This window comes from Genypterus blacodes, unplaced genomic scaffold (assembly GCF_046128005.1).
Source record: "Genypterus blacodes isolate CSIRO-AG114 ecotype Tasmania unplaced genomic scaffold, CSIRO-AGI_Gbla_v1 ptg000133l_1, whole genome shotgun sequence".
Lineage (NCBI taxonomy): Eukaryota > Metazoa > Chordata > Actinopteri > Ophidiiformes > Ophidiidae > Genypterus > Genypterus blacodes.
The window spans coordinates 6862327-6885752 of NW_027466935.1; the positions used below are offsets into that span (position 1 = coordinate 6862327).

At 41.4% G+C, this 23426-nt stretch overlaps 1 protein-coding gene across 2 annotated transcripts; it reads right to left on the reverse strand.

Annotated features, from left to right (window-relative positions):
- Positions 1–333: 333 nt before the first annotated feature.
- chd1 (chromodomain helicase DNA binding protein 1) lies at positions 334–22079 on the reverse strand. 2 transcript variants are annotated; one of them, XM_076164354.1, is made up of 36 exons: positions 21727–22079; positions 19188–19303; positions 17519–17726; positions 17000–17134; positions 16353–16549; positions 14275–14549; positions 13167–13392; positions 12856–12956; positions 12567–12745; positions 12338–12462; positions 11779–11995; positions 11245–11334; positions 10901–11091; positions 10532–10720; positions 10225–10387; positions 9779–9931; positions 9392–9463; positions 9152–9301; positions 8596–8744; positions 8212–8308; positions 8030–8125; positions 7745–7921; positions 6780–6940; positions 6640–6681; positions 6404–6537; positions 6071–6209; positions 5618–5768; positions 5263–5385; positions 4872–5015; positions 4369–4662; positions 4129–4263; positions 3815–3993; positions 3561–3660; positions 3417–3468; positions 3060–3312; positions 334–2935 (listed from the first exon to the last, which is right to left on the reverse strand). In XM_076164354.1, the coding sequence occupies exons 2-36, from the start codon at positions 19238–19240 to the stop codon at positions 2653–2655; spliced, it is 5433 nt and encodes a 1810-aa protein (XP_076020469.1). In that variant the 5' UTR covers positions 19241–19303; positions 21727–22079; the 3' UTR covers positions 334–2652. The 2 variants fall into 2 exon arrangements, with proteins under 2 accessions (XP_076020469.1, XP_076020470.1); XM_076164355.1 differs by lacking the exon at positions 21727–22079 and adding an exon at positions 21454–21607.
- Positions 22080–23426: the final 1347 nt, after the last annotated feature.

Sequence of the window (23426 nt, forward strand, 5' to 3'; positions counted from 1 at the left end):
TACAGGTCCAAGATCTCTACACCAGTGGAGAGAGAACCACGACTGAGGAACTAAAGATTGTTCCGGAAATAGACACCTTTTTGTGTTGTGTTGTGTTGTGTTGTGTTAGTACCCACAGCTTTTTCCTGCATAGTTATTCTTTGTTGTGTTGTTTTTTTTGACATCTTAGTTGTGAAGTTTACACATATGCCTCAGGGCCAGATGTTTCCGTCTGATCCAAGCCTTGTGTGCTTTTATGGAAATGGTTCCTATGCCTTCTGTGAAAAGATCAGTCAACCAGTGCGGATAAGGGGTCAGAATGCAAAGATATTCAAATGTTTTTGTCCAAACTGGATGTATGGCACTAGAAACAAACAGCGCTGTGTTTAAAGTTCACTGTCAGAGGACTGTTTGTGTTTGTGTGTCTGTCAGAAGTGCATTCATGTGTCAAAATGGCTTTGATTTTGTGGACGATCCGAGCGTAACGGCTTTAAAGTTTGTTAGCAATAACGACTGCTAAAGTGAAAATTGTAAAAATGAATAAATAATAAAATAGTTTAATTGCAAATATTAAACATTTATTTTGTGTTTAGTGTTGAGCGATTTTTATGTGTGGATGTCATCGAGTGTAAATGTATTTTTAAAATAATTTTAAGGCCATAGACAACCTTTCAGTTCTGTGTCAGCACAAGGTTAGATTGTGTATTGTAAGGACAATACAGCTGACCATCACTACCTTTGCATCTGGATATGGATCAGTACCAAGCTGTACAAACTGTTAATGTATCTTCAATTGCAGAGCTCCATCCACAACAAATCAACCATCCATTATTGAATTAAAATAATAATTATAATTATGTTATTATAATAATAAACTACAGGTACAGGGGGGGGCCTGCAGAAAAGGTTTGGGAACCACTACACTGAGCTGTAAAATTCATGGTTTCCATTTCCACTGTGTAATAATGTAAACTTAATCATGTTTTACAACTTCCATTGTAAACTGAACGTGTGATGTAAGCACATTGAAGCGCTTAGCAATAATTTATATTTCTAAGTCGACAACCAGGACTTATTTGCTGCGAATCTCTGCCAGCTAGCTATGGAATTAAGTAAGCAAAAATTAGTAATAGAACAAGAATATGGGCTCACAAGCCATATCCAAGTCAAGTTCAAACTTGACTTGTCAAATCACCATTAGTTTCCATTATTTTCATAATTTCCCGGCCAAAAAACACATTCGTATATACAATGTTTTCCATGACTTTAGAAACCCTATAAAAAATATATACTTTGTTACCCCCAATGGTGAACGATAGCAATGGAATATCACTGTTCAACTGAGTAAAATTCTATTTCCCGTTAGAGAACAAAGGATAACCAGTTCCCTGCGCTTCTTTTATCAAGTGACTTGTTTGTTAAATTCTATCATTTGTTGCAGTACAACAAACTAGACACACGGTTGAAAGAGCTGGTACGAGCGAGTACAGTGATTGATTTTAATGGCTTCATAAACAACTATATAAAACAGTCCATAAAAATTCATGCACTTTCAGTGTAAATTCCTTTTCGAAATATAGAGGAAATGTATGTACAACAGTGTGAACCGTAACAGTAACTTCATTCAGTTGGTTCATCAGAAATATACTTGGCTGCATAGAACATTGACATTATTGCCTATGTAGAAAATATAAAGGTAAATTAAAGGAAATAAAAAGTTATGAAAAAGTTTATTCAAGATCTAAGAGGTGCTTCTCTCTGAAAGACCGACTTGATTCTTTCAATTCATTGTTTGAGACACACTGAGACAAAAGAACTAACCACTAGTGAACAAAGTTTAAAGAACTTTCCCTTTACCAAAAGTTACATTCTGAAAGCGTTACCATGAACTATTCTACAGAAACTCATGTTTACAACGAGGAAAAAGCCTGAGTCCGTGGGGAAAGTAGAGTCATCATAAATCCAAAAAGCCTGAGAGGAAAAAGACAGCTGATTTACTATATTACAAAAATGTACAATGTATTACTGAAAGGAATAGCTAAAATCCAGGTTACTTTTTACAGCTCAAACATTAAATAATTCACACACGGTGGAGAAAAGAAAACCTGATGGGGGGGCGGGGGGGGATGAGAAACTCTGTGAATGAGGTACTCGAGGTGGAGAGCCTGAGCCCAGGCTGTGTGTGACCGGACACCTTAACATGATTCATGTAACTGACTTTACTCACCCATTTATTAATACTTAAATAAGACACAAAATCACATTAAGCATGAATGAGACAGAGACAAACATAGAGAACAGTCAAATTGAGGATCCAGTGTCGTGGGTCGGTGGGGATATGAGGCAGCACTCAGGGTCAATGTGTCCATTTCCAGAGTTTAAAAAAAAGTCTGTCTTTATAAAAATAACAAAGCAAATTGTCCTGCATGTTGTTACACAACAATGCAGCATTAAACTCTTAAATACAAAAATAATTTTTTAATCTGCTGCCTGGTTTGACCTTCGCTCCCTGGCTTCCAGCTCCCAGGTTTCAGAGATCTGCTGCTGCATTTGCGTGGTAACGCCATACACACACACAGTGCTTCATACAGCTTCAGTTTGAGTCCACAGTCCCCGTAAGGCCTCTGCTGGGTTTGAGTCTATGGCTGCTGCTCGCAGGCCGGGCAGCTTCTGTTATGTCTTTCTGCTACTCCAGATCTGCTCTGGTGTGCTCTTGTGGTCTGATGAATATTCAAAAGGGGAGCGGCGTCCGATGGGTGAGCGTGAGTCGTAGGGTGAGCGTTGGTCTCTGGGTGAGCGAGGGCCACTGGCCGAGGCCCGCTGCTCCGTCTGCCAGTCCGAGTGGTAACGGTAAGAGGAGCGGTGATCCGAGTGGGAATGATCCTTCACGTCCAGCCGATGATCCCGGCTGGAGCGAAACTCCTCCAGCTTCCTGTGCTTACTGTCACTGTAATATCTACAAACACAAAGGACACAAGCAGCGTGAATACTCTTGATTGACTCTAGAATGAACCCTACTTCTATTATGTGTGGCAGAAGTGTAACTCGTGACTTGGAGGCCATGACTCCTGCTCCCTCACCTGTCCTGTCTATCCCGGTCCCTGCTGTCCGGCCTGTAGTGGTCTCTGTCTCGGTGGTCTTTGCCGTTACTGAAGGAGGAGTACTGTCTCTTCCTGGACTCTCCCCCTCCGGTCTTCCTGTGGGACTCGGAACTCTGTCGCTCCTTACTACTACTGCTTTCGTGGTATCGGCCTGAGGATTGATGCCTCTCTGAGCTATAGCTGTCCCTGCTGCTGTCGTCCTGGTGAGAGTTGTCCTTTAGCCTTTCGATATCTGAGGATGCAGAGTGAATGAGAAATGAAATCAAGCTCAATATCGGCTACCAGGTCACAGCGAGTTGGTATTTAATGTGCAACGGCAAAACACAATCATTGTACCTGCGTGTTTGTAGCCATGAGTATTTGTAGTTTTAGTGTTCTGTTCCACCGCCTGTAGAAATGCAAACAGGATTATTATTGACATTTCACAGAACACAGTCGACATCACAGACTGTAATCATCTTGACTCTGATCCACACGTACCTGGGCGTTCTCTTGTCTTTTCTTAATTGCATGCTTATACAGTTTATGCAGTTTCCTTGCATCAAACTCAGTGAATTTGGATACAAATATCCAGAGGTTTCTGTGAAAGACAAACAGCATTGATGTTACAAATACAAGGCGAATTTTGAATGACACACAACATGGATGCACTTAAAGGGAAAAACACAAACAAACTAAACATAAAAACACAAATTCTTATGACTGATACTCAAGAGTAGGAAACGCAGACTCACTTCCTCCACTGTTTGATGTGGTCGGGGTTGGAGTACTCCTTCAGACACTCGGTGATGTGATCTCCAATCTTAATGAGACACTGCCTGGTGTGTTCCAGCTGCTCGCGCTCCGACAGCCCTTTCTCTGGTCGGTCCAGCTGTTTCAGGGCCGCTTTCACCGGCCGCATCCTCTCCTTACACTGCAACACGGGGAACAATTTCTTTCCACGGGTCCGCCATGACGCACAGGTGGTGTAAGCGAGCACAGCAGAGAGAACAACAAAGAGGATACACACACTATAATATGGTGAGAACAACCGGACGACTTCGCATACCACACTGAAGGTTTTCTGGTCCAGCTCTTCGGACTCCTCAGACACTGGGACGTTCTCTCCGCTTGCTGTTATGTGGACGGGCGTATCAGAGGCTTTCTTTGTCCTCTCTCGTACTTCGGCCTTCACATCATTGTGCTGAAACAAACATGGCAGTGATGTGTCAGTAATGCATCAGAGTGGCAGCCTCTTAAACGCTTAATGTTTCACAGTGTAAAGCCTTCCGTATGGTTTTTCTTTCACCTTTTCAGAGTTTTCCTCTTGTTTGTGTGGCGGCTCCAGAGGCTTCGCTTCTTTCTTCTCTTTGGGCTCTTTTGTCTCTTTTACGTCCCAATTCTCTTCTTTCCTTTCCTTTTTGCATTCTTTCTTCGTTTCCTTTTCTCCTCGGGCCTCCCTGTCCCCGGGGAAGGAAACCTCGTCCAGCTCGAGCTCGTCCTCTTCTTCCTCTTCCTCCTCCTCCTCCTCCTCCACCTTCACCTTCACCGCGACTCTTTCTGGCCGAGCTCTTCTGGGCGGAGGCTTCACTGGGGCCGCCTCCTACGAGGGCGAGTCACGTTACACAACAAAATCAAACAACACAATTCAGATCCCGTCTAAATGGATCCCATATGTCACGCTGACATAATAAGTTGACAGAGAAAGCTGCTTATTCATTGGTGGAACCCTGATGCCAGTGCTGGGTTTCTTAACATCAATCAGAGCTGGATGTTTGTGACGGTCCAATATAAAGCAATTTAATCATTTACCTTTTCCTCCTCAATCTCATCCTCATCCTCTGACCGCTTGTCAGATGGGGGATCTGACGACGGACTCTTCATCACCTCTTCCATTTTTGTTGGCTTCAGAATCTTGTTCTTCTTACTCCGTGGTTTTCTTTTTCTTGAATTGGCCTGCAGAACACATCATAGATTCAGGATCCACATTCAAGTGAACCAAAACATGCGTGTGCAACAACTATTTCTAAATTCTCGATTTAAGTAAGTACAAACTTTGTTCACAAATCTAATATCCTTATCTGAGCTGTCCAAAATGTGTGTATTATCAGGTCTTTTACTCTCGTTTCAAAATCAGTCTAAAACAAACTACGGCAGAGGAAGAAACATGTCACTGTTAATAAAAACATGGTTGCAGACTCACATTTCCTGCTTGTTTCTGAGCTTCTCTTTTGGACAGATCCTTGCTTAGTAGCTTGATGAGGTAGTCTGCTCGGGTCTGCAGCTGTTTGGCCTGGGGCTTCTTGTCTGGGTCGTCTGGTAAGAGCTGAACAGTGGACACAAATGTCAGAGCAATACTCTATGTTGTTCCATTTCACTTTCATTTTAACCACCATAAATTGAGCTGGGCATCCTTCGAATACTAAATAATCATTATCACATAATTAAGGCAGCTTCTTATGAACAGTGTTTGTAAAGTAGACTTTAATCTGAAAATGTATACTGCGAGCCCCAAAGCTTGGACCAAGAGACTCCAAACATATTGAGTCTGAACTCACCTTGTGTGTGAGATTGAGGTCAGGGTCCATCTTGATCATCTCCCAGCTGCCATAGCCATACTCATAGATTCCTATGAGAAGGCTGGAGTCGTCTTCCTTCCCCCAGTCAATATCAAAGTGTGCTGCCTTCGAGTGACATGGAATCATATACCTGTGTGTACAGATGAACAAATGTGTCCCTTCTCGTTCACCGTAGCATAGATCTTAAAGCACTGAAATGATATTGGTGTGATTTTAAAATTCCGGGATTTTTTTTATTGCTAGTCGGGTCAATTCTACCAACCACTTCAAGCCTCAGCACATAAACTTTTTAAATAATTACAATCTTATATATTAAGGATCAACTATTATAATAACAATGATCCTGACAGATTCAGTTCTCGGGGGATTAAAGCCTTTAAAGCAACACAACCCGGGGCTAACGGTCATACGGGCAAACGCCCCCAGCCTTACCTTTTCCGCTCCTCTGGGTCAGCAGGAATGGCCTTGTGGAGTGGAGCCAGCTCTTCCTCGTGGGAGATGACAAGCTTGGCATTCACTTGGACACCAGAGATCCTGAATGTGGGCCCTTTAACCTTCCCTCTTCTGCCTCCTGATGGGGATACAAGTGAAACATTTTAAGCATAATTATAAATGCATACCAGGGAACTGAACAACAACTAAAGCAGCTATGACAAATGAGTTCGGAGTCTTAATGGACATGCAACATAATTTATGTGCACTCTGAAACGTCAACCACTTTGCTCGGAATCCACATTGGAAACTAGGTTGGTAAAAGGAAGTTACCTGAGGTCTTCTCTGGTCCGCAGGGGTTTTCCCGTAGTGTTCTCAAACAGCCGTTGTGAACGGTCTCTGCTAGGCGTTTCAGGTCCTGCTCCGACTTATCCACAAGTTCCGCATCGCGAGCAATAGCATCCAACCTGATCAAAGATGAACAATCATGACTGGGAAGGAACTAAGCAGAAAGTGTGAGAGAGTGAGAGAGTGAGAAAGAGAGAGACTGACAGAAAAACTTAACTTACCGTTCTAGTGGTCCTCCAAATTTTTTGTAACTCTTGACAAACCTGTATGTGGTTCACAGAAATGTTAATGAGATCGTGTGTGTGGGAGAAAAGAAAATGTGACCAAGCGATCCCACAGATGAGTGAATGGATAGAATCACCTTCGGATCTCAGCGTCACTGAAGCCTTTGATATTTTCTCGTGGAATGGTCCGAGGCCGTCCTCGTTTCTTCGGCCTCTTTCTGTCTGTGCCCGAGTCGCTTTCGGACCCTGAGTATCTCCTGTTCCTGCTTTGGCGGCCCATATTAGCATTAAAGCTTGTCTGTCAACACAAAACATGAAGAATTAGCCAGAAACTCTCTTCTCTCCTTGTCTTTACCACAGCCTATGATGTGATTTGTACTAGCCTACATGTTTGACATCAAACTGTATAAACTGTATTTAACCTATGAGATCATCGCACATCACTGCTGCCACCCTGAACTCTCCGCCCACACTACTGTGCCATGTTCTCACAACCTCCAGCGGCCGTGGCTGCAGGCTGTTTTAATTTCAATCGACTTGTGCCTCTTATTGCCTACTTTACCTCAGGGTCTACGTATAAAGTTTAACAACAACATTAGTAATAATACAACCTTCTTTCTTTCTCTTTATCTTTCTCTCCTTTTTCCCCTCTTTCTGTTTTAAAAAATGATCTCCAAAATATCCTATAATTGTATGCGCAATGTCATGGTAAATGTTTGCTTCAATAAAAAGAAATGGCAAAAAAAAAAGGCTGCATCGGCTCGCATGCAACACCGACCAAGCCAGATCAAAACAGATTTTGGAATATCTGACAAAAGCATGACTTCACTGTGGGTAATAAAAATGCCAACAGCCAAACTAAAGACAGCGCAGTATTCCACTACTTATATAATTGTCAAGCACCTAAAAGCTGAGCTTGACTTTGATGATGATGAGATGAAATACGAGTGCACTTCATTAATGGAAAGTGAAGTGAAGTCCTCTGCATTTTACATCCTCTTTGAAGAGCAGTGGCGCCCAGGGACCAATGAGCTTAATAGATGAGCAATGATAATACAAAAACCTATACACTGATTTTCTAGACCTTCTTCTGCTCATTTACCTGTTTGGCACAGTTCCTCATGCGTGGCAGCAAGTAGATTTCCTCCAACTCCTTTTGTCTCTCCTCCTCCTCCATCCTCCTCCTTTGCTCCTCTGGAATGATGTCATCCCAGCTCCTCTGGCTACGCTCAGAGTCCATTTCAAGCTCCTCCTCGTCCATCATGGAGAAGTTTGCCACCTATTCAGTCAGACACACCAACTGTCACTACTACTGGAAAATCATTATATTGGACAAAGTTATCCAAACGCCCATACTGCCCACGTGAAAAAGTTATTGACCCGTTACCTTGAACTGGGATAGCAGCTCTTCTCCCACCGTGGAAGGTCCAGGGTCATTTTCTCGGGTCTCAGCTCGTTTGAGGATCTCATCAATGTCCATCTCCTACAGGGCGGCAAATCATGAGAAAATACTCCCAGTGCAAATCCTAGCGAATATCTGTTTAAGTGCGTGTTGTAAAATCCCTGTACCTGAGGCTCCTGCTCCTCGCCTTCTTGCTCCTTGAAAAGCTCTTCAGCACCAAACTTCAAGATGGCAGATAATTCCTCCTTGTTGAATGGAGCTGAACTGTAAGGAACAACAGAGGGTCACCGGTTAAAGTTAATTATTTTAGGTGAGAATACTTGCATTATAGATGATATACCCATGTTTCAGCCAATAGGAACATAAAATGAAATGTCATGAGAATGTTGCTGGAGATCAAACATTGAAATCAGCAAATCTTGAATGCGTCTACACTCAATACCACATTGTGTGATACAAATAGCCAGAGAAGATTCCAGTTATCAATGTGTGTAGAGGCCTTGGGCATAAAGGGTAGAGTTAAGCATAAACACAAAGTATTAGTTTCATGCCTGGAAGGAGCAGCACCAGTGTGGAGGACAGTTTTCCCTGTTGTGTCCATTCTCTGAATAACAAGGTGGTCCAGCACCATCTTCTTCTTAGCCCTCTCAATAATGTCTTCTTCCACTGAGCTTTTTGTTACCAACCGGTAAATATTCACCTGCAAGTCAACCAGAAAACAAAAGTCAGTTGAGATTTTGATTGCTTTTTAATAAACCTATAATGAAAGACAACATTTAGGTTCCTTTCACATCTGCAGTGCTTCAAACATTTGTATTGCACCCAGGTGTGTTTACATCCCATTCATTTGTTTAGGTGAGAAAGCAGCAATTCCAATTAGGTGCAGAGCAGAACAACCGATCCAAGACCTCCTTCGAAGAAATGGTCTAAGATCTGTTGTTACACTGTTGGAATGCTGCTGGGTCCTAAACAGCTGAGTTATGTAGAGTTTCCCCCAGAGACAATACTTTAAGCACTCTTAACCTTCATGAGGTCTCAGATTATGTAATACTGTTTGCACTTGGAAATCTCAAAACTAACTGGATAGAAAAACTGAATATTGCATACTTGTCTCTTTTGCCCGATTCTGTGAGCTCTGGCCTGGGCTTGCAGATCGTTCTGGGGGTTCCAGTCGGAGTCGAAGATGACAACAGTGTCGGCTGATGCCAGATTGATACCCAGACCACCAGCACGTGTTGATAAAAGGAAGCAGAAATCCTGGGCACGGCAATGGAAAAAAAGTAAAAATTATTGAATTGAATAAAGCACAAATAAATCACAGAGTGGATCAAAAAACGTAGCGCTTACCTCTGAGCCTTCAGCATTAAAATGATCCAACGCCTGCTTCCTCATCTCCCCTTTGATGGAGCCATCCAATCGCTACATGTCAAAAATTTAAGGAGAATTCATAAAGAGTGTTAGGTAGGCAGGGAAGCCACCATGTGCCTGACTGCAAAACCTTCCTTCATACTGCACTCCTACATGTTTGTCAATTTGTTTTGTGTCCAATTGACATTGAAAATGTTTGTCACATAATGTTGGAAACGGTTGGGATTGATTTTGGGACGATAAACTGTCTTCAGGCCATTGATGAAATTTTTCATCACTGACAAATGTGACCTGTTACAGGGACGCTTCACATAAATTCAGCACCCAGAGAGAATATGTGATGATGACATAACAGGGTGTAGATACCTGAAAGAAGAACTGCCGGCTTCTGAGGTAGTCCGCCAGGATATCCAGCATCCGTACCATCTGGGAGAAGATGAGGACTCTGTGGCCTCGTTCCTTCAGACGCAATAGAAGCTTGTCCAACAGAACCAGCTTCCCACTGCTGCGAATCAGTTGCTGTGGAAGGAAACAAGGGCTACTATTTATGGTCTTCCTTCACCAAGGTAGTCAATTAAATACAAACAATATATATTCCTCTCAACTGTGTGCAACTGCGGTAGTAACAGTTCTACTGTGTTCATAACATTTAACTGACACCTCAGTGGAGAGAGAAATGTGTGTTTCTCTCTACAAGTTTACATACAGGCTTACAGGCATACATGCAGGCTCCAACTATAGAAGTGAGGTTTCACTTCTGTATTGGAGGAAGATCAGTAGAAGCAGAAAGTTTCATAATAGGAGTGACAGACCTGTAAGGCTTCAGCTCTGTTGTAGAATTCGTGGTCCTCTGGAGGCTTGATGAGGTAGCAGTGGTTACAGCATTTCTTCAGCTCCATCATTATGTTCAGGAAGCCTGAGGTGCTGCCCTTAGTACCTTTACTGAGAGCCTTGTAATTCCTGGTCAGGATCCATCTGATCACACACACAGAATATACACACAAGAATGTAGGTAAGCAGTGATGCAAACCCCAATTATTTCCACAACATGTAGGATTTCTTTAGCAGAGTTTTAAGATGTGATGATGTGTAAATGAACAGCAGTGTCCGAGCTCTTACTTGTAATACTGTTTCTGGACAGCGCTCATTTCCACTCGAAGGATCTGCTCCACTTTGGCAGGAAGAGATTTCTCGACATCCTTCTTGACTCGCCGCAGCAAGAACGGCTCCAGCTCTTTGTGCAGGCTGGTGTAGCCTGAATCTCTTCCTTTACCGTGATCCTCCTCAAACAGCTCCCAGGAGTGAAACCTCAATACACAAAACACTCAATTAGACTTGAATGTTCATTGAAACTAGTTAATGGGAAAAGGATATGGTTAAATGGTACATCAGAAACTAGACACACACCCAAATGACATGTGCATGATCAGCAATGAGAAACAAAATGCTGCGCTTAAAAAAACAGGGAAGTGGATTTCTCTGACATACTTCTCTGGCATAATGAAATGAAGAAGGGACCAAAGTTCTTTGAGGGAATTCTGCAGTGGTGTTCCTGTGATGAGAAGCCTGTGATTGGACTTGAAATCCATCATCGTCTTGTAGAGGAGGGAGTCATCGTTCTTCAGTCTGTGTGCCTCATCGACTCCAATGAAGGCCCAGTTAACATTTCCCAAGAACGACTGGAGACAGACACACGCTCACATTTGTTACAGGTTTCACTTTCAACAATGACCTTTGTACCATTGCACATTTATTTTATCCTGTATATAAATTCTAACAAATAAAAAAACTTCCATTCTTTCCATGGAAATGTATTTGACATAGCTGCTCACCTTGTCTTTGAGGAGGATTTCATAAGTTGTGAGGAGGATGTTAAATTTCATCCTCTTGTGTTGGACGTGCATCCATTCATGCGTCCTGATCTATTATTGTTTAACAGTGGAAATGGGAAAAATACAAAATGTTAGGTCTGCAAATACTGCACTGTCATTTAGTGGTGCTACTTAAATGCTTTTTAACCTTAATTTAGTTTAAAAAAAATACACAATAGGTTCAAAGCAAAGACGGAAACCACCGCCAGAAATGCTATGCATAAAATAGAATATGCCAGCATATCAATCTACTTCCATTTGTATTCAGTTCAAACATAATTCAAACTTGATGCATATGGTAAATAACACAATAGCAGCAAATCTGATAATGTTACATGGATTTTGAGTTTTGTAATTCATTGTGTAACTTATGTATCTTGAAATGCAATGAAATATATCAAACCCATCATTAGAGAAACATATTGAAAGTTTGGCAAGATTATTCTCAATATATACCCCTTGAATACTTTTTGTATAGCGGGCCCTTGAACATACCATGTTCCTGCTGCTGATGTCTCCCAGGTAGACCACGACATTCATCTGAGGGGCCCAGAGCTGGATTTCCCTCTGCCAGGAGGTTAACGTAGAGAGAGGCACCACCAACAAGAAGGGCCCATACAGCTGATGATCATTAAACATGTAGTTGAGGAAGCAGATTGTCTGGATTGTTTTCCCCAATCCCATCTCGTCAGCGAGGATGCAACTGTTGCCTCTATGAATGCACACAAGAGGAAGAAAGGGGAAATTTAAGACAAACAAAGCTATGCAGACTGAAAACAATAACCTGAGCCTGGCTGATAAGTCTGAGCCTGGTGTAACATGTAACACATCTATAAAACACACCTTAATAGAAAGATCAAGTCACAGGTGTGCAAATTTTAAATCAAATATCTAATTTAAAAAAAGAGTTTTCATAGTGCTAATTAACACAGTAAATGAGATGCAATTATCATAGCACTTAGTTAGTGTGTGTGTTTATCAGTTAACAATAATGTATCTGCATGTTGATGATTGCATGTTGGTGGCAGAATTAGCAGGATTCCTTGAAGCATACTTGCACCAGGAGTGGGCCATCCAGTTCAAACTGTCCAGCTGGTAGTCTCTTAGCTCCAATCCATCACCTCCTATGTAGGTTGGCTGCTTCTTCATAGGCACAAACCTGGGTCTCTGTTTTAGCACCTACAAGACAAAAAACAAAAAGTGACACCAGTGACAAGCAACTCACTCCCTTTTCCTATTCCTGCAGGAAGGATGCCAGGCTGAGCGAATGAGCAACGCGTTACCTTGCAATCTCTAGATGGAATGCTCTTGGATTGGTTCCTGCTCATATAATCATCTATGCACTTCTGAAACTTCTTGGATAGCAGAGCGCCGTCTTCCCAACTACACTCCGAGTATGGCAACCCTTGCCATTTGCACAGGTAGTCTGGGTAACCAGCTTCAGACTTCTGGTTTGAATGCCCTGCACAAAGAAATTCATAGACCAATTCAGTTATACAAATTCAATAAAAACTTAAGCGTTACTGTTAATTGCTTCATTGAGAAAACAAATCATCACATTAGGATACATACCTATGATTCTCTCTACAAGTTGATACTGAGAGTGTAAATCATCCATCAACTCTTCCTGGCAGTTGAGATATTCTATATCCTCTGGTGATGCAGCTTTCATCCTAGGGAGAGAGAACAAATCATCATAAATTCAACAAGGACTTAAATTCAGTTCCAAATAAGTAGCTATAAGTACCACACTCTCCATATCACATCAAAAGGCATAACTTTATCCCGTGGTAAATATGATGTACCACGTGATCAGAGCTGATAGGAAGTCAGCTTGGATCCACTATGGTTTAACGCAATAGCCCAGTTGTCCACAATCTTACCATTTCTTTTTCTCCTGATCCTTCTTCTTAAAATTGTCCAGTTTCTTCATGCCCTTGACATTCTGCAGCTTGAGCGAATCCTCTGTTTCCCAGGTATTGTGGATATGGGCCCAGTTCTTCCACTTTATCAAATATTGGGTGTCACCAGCCTCTTTGCTGGGATTGAAGGTGAGGTTGGGGTCCCCATCTGCTTCTACAGCATAAACTGTGGTTGTACTCCCTGTTGCTGTGGAGAATAAAACATAAATGCATGATAGATGTGTTATCCTTGAAGGATCCCAGAAAATTCCTATTTCCAAACGTCCTGCAGTCATTCCACTTACGAAACCACTTCAAATACTAAATCCTGACATGTGGTGGGGATTTACATGAAGTAGATAAGATAATATAGAGGAAACGCTTTATCAGAAAAATGCAAACATATGGTATGTTTTTGTTCATAACAAAATCAAACTTTCTATCCACAACACACTTTCAATAACTCTCCTTCCATGAGCCAATGTGCTACTGTGGATACAGGCATACAAAGAGACAGACCATCAGAATTTTTAGCTTTTATCATTGTTGAGAAGTAACAATTAAAAAATGTGGCAGCTGCATCTGACCTGAAACAGCCCCCTCAACACTCAGACAGGCCAACAATGATTGTCTTCTTCCAGACTTTTCATATGAAGAATTTCCAGACTTTTTTATATTAAAGTCCTTATAGCTCAGGCAAATATCAAACAACTGTTTGCAGTTCTGAGGTTGGTTGTAAGGCCAATACAATTTGGGTTTGGGTCAGTGGGTTTAATCAAAGTCTACTTATTTCATAAAAGTGGTAATAATGGTGGTCCAAAATGATGCTAGAATGCAGTTTTCAGTTAAATATCTTTGTTGTCCCTGAACCTCACAGCCCTGACCCCCAGGACAACAGCATCCAAGAGCTGAAAAGACCTTATGAAACCCCTGCTGCTAATTTGTCAGATTTGTCAACTTCAAGTTCTGCCACCTGTCAAAAATCTATAATAATCCTTAAATTCCATAAATAACTACTTTCATTTTTACAGAAGAACTACAACAAAGCCAAAGTAGATGACAGCAGCAATTTCAGCAAAAACTTCCATACCTCTTTTCCTTCCTATCCTGCCTTCCATCACTCGCTCCAGGGTTTCAAACTCCTCTTCTTCAGGCTGCGGAACATCCTCACCCAGTACTTCCACAAGGTCATCGGAGTCTGTCTTCAGCTCCTCGTCCTCCTTGTAACTAACGTTTACTGTTGCCTGCCGCCGTGGACCTGCTGACGTGGCTTTCTTGTAGCCATTGTCTTCATCGTCGGAGGATGAAGACTTACGTGATTTCTTCTTCTGGGAGCTGCTTTTCTTACCATTTCGAAAGTTCATCCTATGAGGTCACAGGTAGAAAGGTATTAACAGGGCATGAGCATTTCACTTGTGTCTATGTGTGTGTCATTTTATGATCGGATTCCTTAACCATTAATATACGACTCCAGTTATTAGAAAATGTCTATCATTCACCTGAGAAGGGAACTCATTTGAAAGTAATTTTCGACATCAAATGTGTAATACAGAGGTAACTAAAACTGTTGGTAACCTTAGACTTATCATGTATGTATGTATATATATATATATGAAACATACATATACATATATACATATATATATATATATATATATATATACATATACATATATACATATATATATATATATATATATATATATACATATATATATATATATATATATATATATATACATATATATATATATATATATATATATATATATATATATACATATATATATATATATATATATATATATATACATATATATATATACACATATATACATATACATATATATATATATATATATATATATATACACACACACATATATATACACAGTATACTTATAACACAATTTTGAAATAAGAAAAGACTGGCGCAACGAATTGGCGTCCGCCATGCTTTACTCAAGATAGAAAGTTTGATTATTAAAGTCATCTACTTTGGACTGTTAAAACAGCAGGAAAAATAATGGACTTCCCCTGCCCTCTCCGGAGGACATTTTTAAGACTCGTTGTGTCCGCAGGGCCAACACCATCCTGAAAGATGCATCCCACCCTTGTAACTCCCTGTTCTGTCTGTTACCCTCTAAAAGAGATACAGATCACTGAACACGCGCACCACCAGACTGAGGAACAGCTTCTTTGTAAGGGCCATAAATGAGCTAAACAAAATCAAACATTAGACAAATTAGTCCCCCCAAAAGTCAATTGCAATATTGGGACAAATTGGGACACATTGGGACACATTGGGCATCTTCAGCTATGATGTCATGTGATGTCATATGGGGCAAGGGACATGTGATGTCATGTGGGGTGTGATGTTATGTCAGGATGTCATATGGGATGTCGTGATGTCATGTGGGATATGTCATATGTGATGTCATGTGATGTCATATGTGATGTCATGTGATGTCGTGCTGTCATATAGGATGTCGAGACATGTCATATGAGACATCTTGAGCTATTGGAACATCTTGAGCTGTGGGACTACTTATGTTTTAATGTATGAATGGAACTGTGTGTTGTTTATTTATTGTTATTTATTATTTATTATTTATTTATAGTTTATTGCTGTTATTGATCACTGTTCAAAGATTCAGGCACAGCACAAATGCATTTCGTTGTATTATCATATACAATGACAATAAAGGCTATTCTATTCTAATATGTAAAAAATTACTGGATTTTATTTTCAATTTAACATATTTTAAATAATCCAACAAATGGCAAATGACACAAATATTGATACTCCTTAGAAATGATAAGTGTATCCTAGGGATATTTGAAGATGATTATCATATTTGAAGAGGACTTAAAATATGATAAAAGTGATTATTTTATTAGCATCACGTGTCTCTTCTAGATGTTAAAAATCAATCTTATTATCAGAATCTTGTGATCGGAATCTTTCTCTACTTATTTTGGTCAAAGATTTAGCCAAATCTGTATAGAATTTTGAATTATTGCATTTAACATAATAGGACAATGAACAGAAAGGTAAATGTGATAACCTTGTGCATGAAGTATGTGTGGTATATTTGTTTCAGTCATGTTGGACAAACTTATTTTGAGCACCCTGCAACTTGCTATAAAGGGAAAACATAGACTTACTTGGTTGGAGGCTTTTTGCTTTTGACTTTGTGACTGGGTTCGTAATCAGATGCAGTCTCATCGCTTTTGCCTTCTGCTGATGAGTCAGATCCAGACCCGCTACCAGATCCAGAACCCGACCCAGAGTCTGAAGAGCCTGAGTTTTTCCTCCTCTTGGATCCACTTGATGAGTCCGAATCATCACTGCTAGATGAATCCTACGGATGGGTCAGAGTAGTTATGTATGTTAAGAAGAAGGCACTTCCCATTTCAATAGTCTCCAATGATGTCAGTTCTGTCATGCTATATTTGACAATCCTCTATAGATATTTCAGTTGCACCAAAAATCTTGCAGCAACAGCAGCTACCGCCACTAAATAGCAATGACAACACAACAATGACTGTTTGTATGCCAATACAGCAACAAGATTTCACAGCAAAGCTGCAAAAAACGGTGAAAAGTTGTTCATCAAAACATTCATTAAGATGCAACAACTAGCCACCATCAAAAACTGGCATCTACTTCATTATGTTGGCAAATATGAAACAGATAAAAGTCAGTCACTTATTTCTGTATACAATGATCAGCCAGCTTAAAACTTTGACTCATTCGCATGCATTAGAGGTAAAATGATCAGTTCACAATGAAATACAGAAATTGCCCCAACCTCATCGGATCCAGAAGAACTTTGTTGCTTCTGCTGCTGCTGTTGTTGTTGCTGCTGCTGCTGCTGCTGGAGGTGTTGTTTCCTGAGCATAGCAGACCTTTGCACTGCTAGAATACTTGGGTTGGACTTCCAAAACTGTAACCAATAGAAATGCATTCACAATCAGTCAGTGACAATGCACCTGTTCAATCCAATAACACCAGTAACACCATTGCCGTTAAGTCTACCTTTGTGAAGCCGATATGGTTCAGTATTTACTGACATTGTGTCAAAGATGTGAATGGTGTGATGTTAAATAAGACACCATTATTTTGAAATGCCGGGGCTGTAATTTTTATGTTCAGGGGCTATCAGTGTACAACTTGAACCAAAGCCTGAAAACAAGCATGTACAGAGTCCGGACCTTTCTGTTGGGTTGTTTCCAAGATAAAACAGCTCACCATTAAACCCCAGTCAATGATGAACATTCTGCACCTATTCCATTGTTGAGTACATTAGTTTGATAACACATTTAAATACCTCAGCTCCATCAATGTTTGATTTATTTGGTGGTTCAATCTTCTCCTTGGATTTCTCCACGTCAGAATCTGACTGGCTGCCAGAGTCTGAGCCACTTCCTGAGTCACTGCTTCCTGATTGGCTGCTGCTGCTGGAGGAGCTGGAACTGGAGCCTGAGCCAGACCCAGATGCTGATCCAGACCCAGAACCGGATTCATCATCAGAGTTACTGTGGACATTTACACACGTTATATGCCTTCCACTGTACAAGGGAACATTGTGACAAAAAAATGACAGACTGCACATAGTAATACAGAACCTTATGAAGAGAACCTATTTGAATTAAGGTCATCTTTAATTAAAGATAACAAAACAACCCCACCCATGATGACACTACTGTATAACACAGACACACACACATACACACAGCTCAAAAAAATGAAGGGAACATTTAAATCACACCTCAGATCTCAAGGACTAAATAATTCAAGTTGGAAATCGTTACTAATGTAGACTGTATAATTTGTTGTGAACAAAATGACAAAACTACTGTCAATGGAAACCAAAATAATCAACCCATTAAGGACTGTGATTTCAAGTCACACCAAAAATCAAAGTTAAGATTTGAAATCACAGGCTGATTCAACTTGCATGAATTTCGTCATGGTAACTCATTATGTGACCGAGTAGTGTGTATGCCCCCCACGTGCCTTTACACACTCCTGACAACATCTGGGCATGCTCCTGATGAGTCAGTGGTGGTGACTCATCAGGTGCAGGGGGATCTCCTCCTTGACCTGAATCAGGTCAGCAGGGAGCTCGTCTGTGACGGTACTTGGGGACATGGAATGCGACGATACATAATGTCCCATAGGTGCTCAATTGGATTTAGGTCAGGGGGATGTGACTGCCAATCAATGCCTTTGTCATCCAGGAACAGCCTCCACACTCTGGCAGGGGCCCTGGTCCTGCACCTTGAGGAACCTAGGGCCCACTGCACCGGCGTAAGGTCTGACAATCGCTCTGAAGATTTCCTCCCGGACCTAACATCTGTCAAGGTACTGTTGGCTGTAACATGGAGGTCTGTGCGACCCTCCAAGGAAATGCCTCTCAAGAACATCACTGACCCTCCACCAAACCGGCCATGCAGGCAGCAAACGTTCCCCACGGTGTCCAGACTCTTTCACACCTGCCACATGTGCTCAGTGTAAACCTGCTCTCATCTGTGAAGACAATGTACTGTAACTGTTGCACAGTAATCTCCCTCGGGAAAATAAACTTTTATCTTATCTTATGGTGGACCTGCCAATTCTGGTGTTCTCTGGCGAATGCCAATCGAGTTACACGCTAGACTGTGAGTCCAGGAACCACTAGAGGATGTTGGGCCTTCATGCCGCTCACATGGAGTCTTGTTTCTGACCCAGTAGCCTGCTGGGGGTCATTTTGTAGGGTTCTGCTACAAGCTTATGAGGTGCTGATAACACTTTTTTGTTGTACAGATTTTTGATTTGGTCTACCGTTCCCTTTAAACTTTTCATGCAAATAAGTTTCAATTGGTTGTGTACAAGGCATATGGGCTGAGATTCCAAGTTATTCTACTTAGTAAATGTGTAACACACTGAAGATACACATTTTAAAATATCTATTGAATTGTTGTGGCCTACGGTTCTGACAGGAGAAGTTCCCTTACCTTGATTCTCCACTGCTGTTGCTTACACTTTCCTCCTCACTGCGTCCAGCCATGCTGAAGTCCAAAATGTAGACTTCTGCTCAATAATCACCAATATTATGCTCCACGTGATTAACCTGTAAAAAAAGAAACAAATAAGAGAAAAGCTCATTTACACTGAACAGAAACACAAACGCAACTGCAACTCAGATTGTTTCAATGCGCTCAAAGACCTTATTTCTCTCAAATCTTGCCCACAAATCACCATCAGCTAGTATTTCCCCTTTGTCAAGATAATCCATCTCCTGCATAGGTGCGACATATCAAGATGATTAAAACCATGAACACTACACAGGTGTTCCTAATGATGTGGTCCATAAAACGTCTCATTCCTTTGCTGTTCATGAAGCCACAGATGCCTAAAGAGTTAAGAGCTCGTGCAATAGGCATGCTGAGAGCAGGAATGTCTTGAGGCGCTGCTGCGTAAATGGCTGTTCATTTTTCCACCATAAGCCGCCTGCAGCATCACTTCAGAGATTTTAGAAGTCGAAAATTAACAGGTCTCACAACCACAGTTGTGTAACCACGGCAGCCCAGGACCTCCACATCCGACTTCTTCACCTACGGGATTGTCCGGGGGCAGCCACAAGGACCGCTGGTGAAGTAGTTGGTTTACACAACTGGAGGCTTTCTGGACAAACCGTCAGATCTGTGTGCTCGCCACCCTCACCGGGTCTTGATTTGTCTGCAGTTGGGCATCACCATTGTTGCCAGTATGCCAGAGCTCACATTCAATGACCACAGGAACACTGGGAAATTATCCTCTTTACTGATGAATTACAGTTTCAGCTGTACAGATGGCAGGCAGTGTTTATACCATGTCATGGGTGAGCATTTAGCTGATGCGAACAGAGTGGTCTGTGGTGATGGTGGGGTTATGGTATGGGCAGGGCAGCGAACTCAAGTGCATTTAATCCATGACTAGATATTGCGATGACATCCTGAGGCCCATTGCTGAGCCATTCATCCATTGGTGGTGGATGAATGGTGTGACCATGTTGCTAGGATATGTACAAAAAGATCAAAGGATAAGTGTTGAATGAATGGATGATGTTTATTACCTCTGAACTCAACAACATAATCGAAATCGACAAGTATTGCGCTTATAGTTTCAGTTTCGTGTGAGTGAAACGATGCATTCCAGGCATTCGGTATGGAGAAACTAATATGGTCACTCCTGATTAAAACCAGCTCACGGTGACAATTTATAATCAAACTATATCACTATAAATTATAATCTAATTACCGTCAAAATATTATATCTACTCTGTCGCTTCTTCTAGTCGACTACATTAGTTGAGCAGTCGGAACAACTTCACGCGAAAACTCTTGAAATTTTTTCTCCAAGGCCTTTAAGTTCCAAGATTGTTCAACTGGATGGAACAATAAATATAGTTGATCGTGGCGACTATCACGTTTAGATACCCTTTTTAGAAAGATATGTGTGGTAAGCTCCAGCGATACACCGACGAGCTGTACGAGGTCCCTCATTGCAAAGGCCTGGACGGGCCTAAGCAGCGTGAGCGTGTTTTCGCCTCCACACAAAGCTCCGGGACACCTTCTCACTGTATAACCACTCGAACTATGACCCTGCAGCACACACACATGCTATGGCGGTGGGTGTTATGCTAACCGCGTCTTCGCTGATTAAAGTGTTTGGGTATTTAAAGCATGACCACAGTTTAGCTTGTACCCAGCTAGCTAACACCGGTTAACGACGCAAGCTATTGGCGGGGTGGCTACGTTAGCAGTAACACATGTAGTCACCTTCGTCATTTCCTCGCAAATGGCTTAGAAAGTCAAATAAACAATATCCAGTAACACCAGGGTTGCCACACAGTTACCACGAGCAACTAGGTTAACACTGGCAACCTCGTACAACAAACATACACACGTTCTCTTTAAAGCTAATTACTGAGTGCTAGCCCGTTTCATTAGCCACAAATCACAACACTAAAGCGAAAACACGTTTAAAAACTATGCACATCCTCAATGTAGCCTGAGAAGTGTGGACTATACGTTTAAATTAGGCCATTCTTGCTTTAAAGTAAACTTTCAAACATAAAGTAGGTACAATAAACACGAGTTGAGCAGGTTAGCCGACGTTTACTTAGCAAGTAACCCAAGTGCGGCTAACGTTATGCAGCGTGAGGCTATCACGTCGGCTAACAAATGACAAAACTTGGGCTTAAGCTTTCCCGGAAAACATGAAGACGCTTCCACTTACAGCCAATAGCCATGGTCCACAAGTCGATGATGCCTTAAACAAATAACTGTACAATCAGTCCACCTATCTAGAGGGACTCGACTTATTTAATATTTAAAATTCAACCCACAAAACCAAATGAGCTAACATAACCCAACTTCTCCCTCTTCCATCTTGTTTTCATACGCCGCTCACTTCTCGCGGCTTTTACCATAATAACATTACAATACTTTCTTTCGGAACTAGCGGTAAGTAGCTCCGCTTTGTTGGTTCCCAGTTGTTATTTACCCTTACCTGTGGGGAAAACTCTGATGAACTGGTTGCCCGAATCCACCGAAGTGCAAGAATATCCTTTTTTTCTTTTATTTTCTTTGGCTAGCAGCTGCCCGATAACTGCCTGGCGTTAGCTGCTAGCTCTCTCCCAGTCAGGGAGAGTAGCCCCGGACGACTCAGTTCGATGAAACTGGTGCACGGCGTCTTTTTCTTTTCCTTTCCTTTCCAAAAAAGAAATAAGTACGACCCCCGTTCCCTTTCGTTCCCAACGTCAACAAAGTGCCTATGCTCCCGCTCAATCACGACTATGGAATGCTAGCATTTCAGTGTAGAGTCCTCCGACGACCGGTTTCCGCCATGACGACGTAGGTTCACTTCACTAGGAAACCCCGGACAGTGACGTAACGACTGTACGCCGAGACACGGGCCAACTCTGGAGTTACACAAACTGTTTCAAACTAACAAAACCACAAAAAATGTGAGAAAATGCTCATTTCAGACCAAAAGAAATCAGACTAACATGTGCTCCAATGGAAAGCCATTTTGTCGGTTGTTACTTGTTTGTATATTAAAATATTTGTAACTGTGAAGCAAAACCATGTTCCCAAGCAACAGCTGAGCATAGAGCAGTTAGTTTTTTGTTTCACCTTTATTTAGTTTCATTCGCCTCGTTCATCATCTAGTGAGGACAAGTATTATTGTATAAATACGGTAACTGTGGTAAGTGATTGTAAGGCCAATACATCTCTGGGCCCTCTTACAACAACGACTGCTCAGCACCACCGTTAATACCACAAGCTGTTTACGTAATTCTCGTTTTGCTTAAGTAATTAGAATTTGCTTTTAAACTTTAACACTATAAAACTAAACAATGTACATGGATATTATTATAACATGGAATTTATAAAGTAGACGCGTACATTTACAAAATACGAGTAATAAAGTAAGTGCAATTCATATATGCATGTACAGTAGGGACACGTTTATTAAATAGTTAAGATTCACAATAATAAATCAATGTTGATGAAGGAGCTCGTGCATGGCGGTGGACCAATAGGAAGTGATTCTTAGGCGGAAGTCGATGTTCCTCCGCCGAAATGAAACGTCCGCTATTTATTATAACCACCTTACGACGAAACAGCTTTAACATCGACCACTTTAAAGGTTTGTCTTCATTTTTGACCTTGTATCACAACCGAATATGACGGGACGGTGGTTGCATATCGAGTGAGTATATGCCTGCATTCCGACACTGCTTTCATTTGATTTCCACTACCAATCAATCACTTTTATTCTATTTTTTAAGTCAATGATTCAATACGCAGTGATGCTCAGTGTTGGAGCGAGTGGAGAGATCCCGAGCTGGGTTTTAAGCTGACTCGTTTAGTGTATGACACAGCGTATGCAGTATGTGTTCTGCAGCGCTACGGAGGGGTTTAAAGGCGCAGTTCACGGACATCAGCTCTGCGTGTTTACTCACAGCGTTTCCTTGCAAAAGCAAAACAACACGTAAATGCACCACGCTCAGCGGGACAACGTGACAAACGCCAAGCCGCACTGCAACATTGTTTGACAAATTGCAACCCTAAACCATAATAAAGAACGCGTATTGTACAGAGTGTAACGAAGCATTTACATGGAGCTGTATAGTAATGTGTTTGTGATTAAATTAGAGATTCTCCCAGAGATTATATAACGGTACCTAATACTTCATCTACATC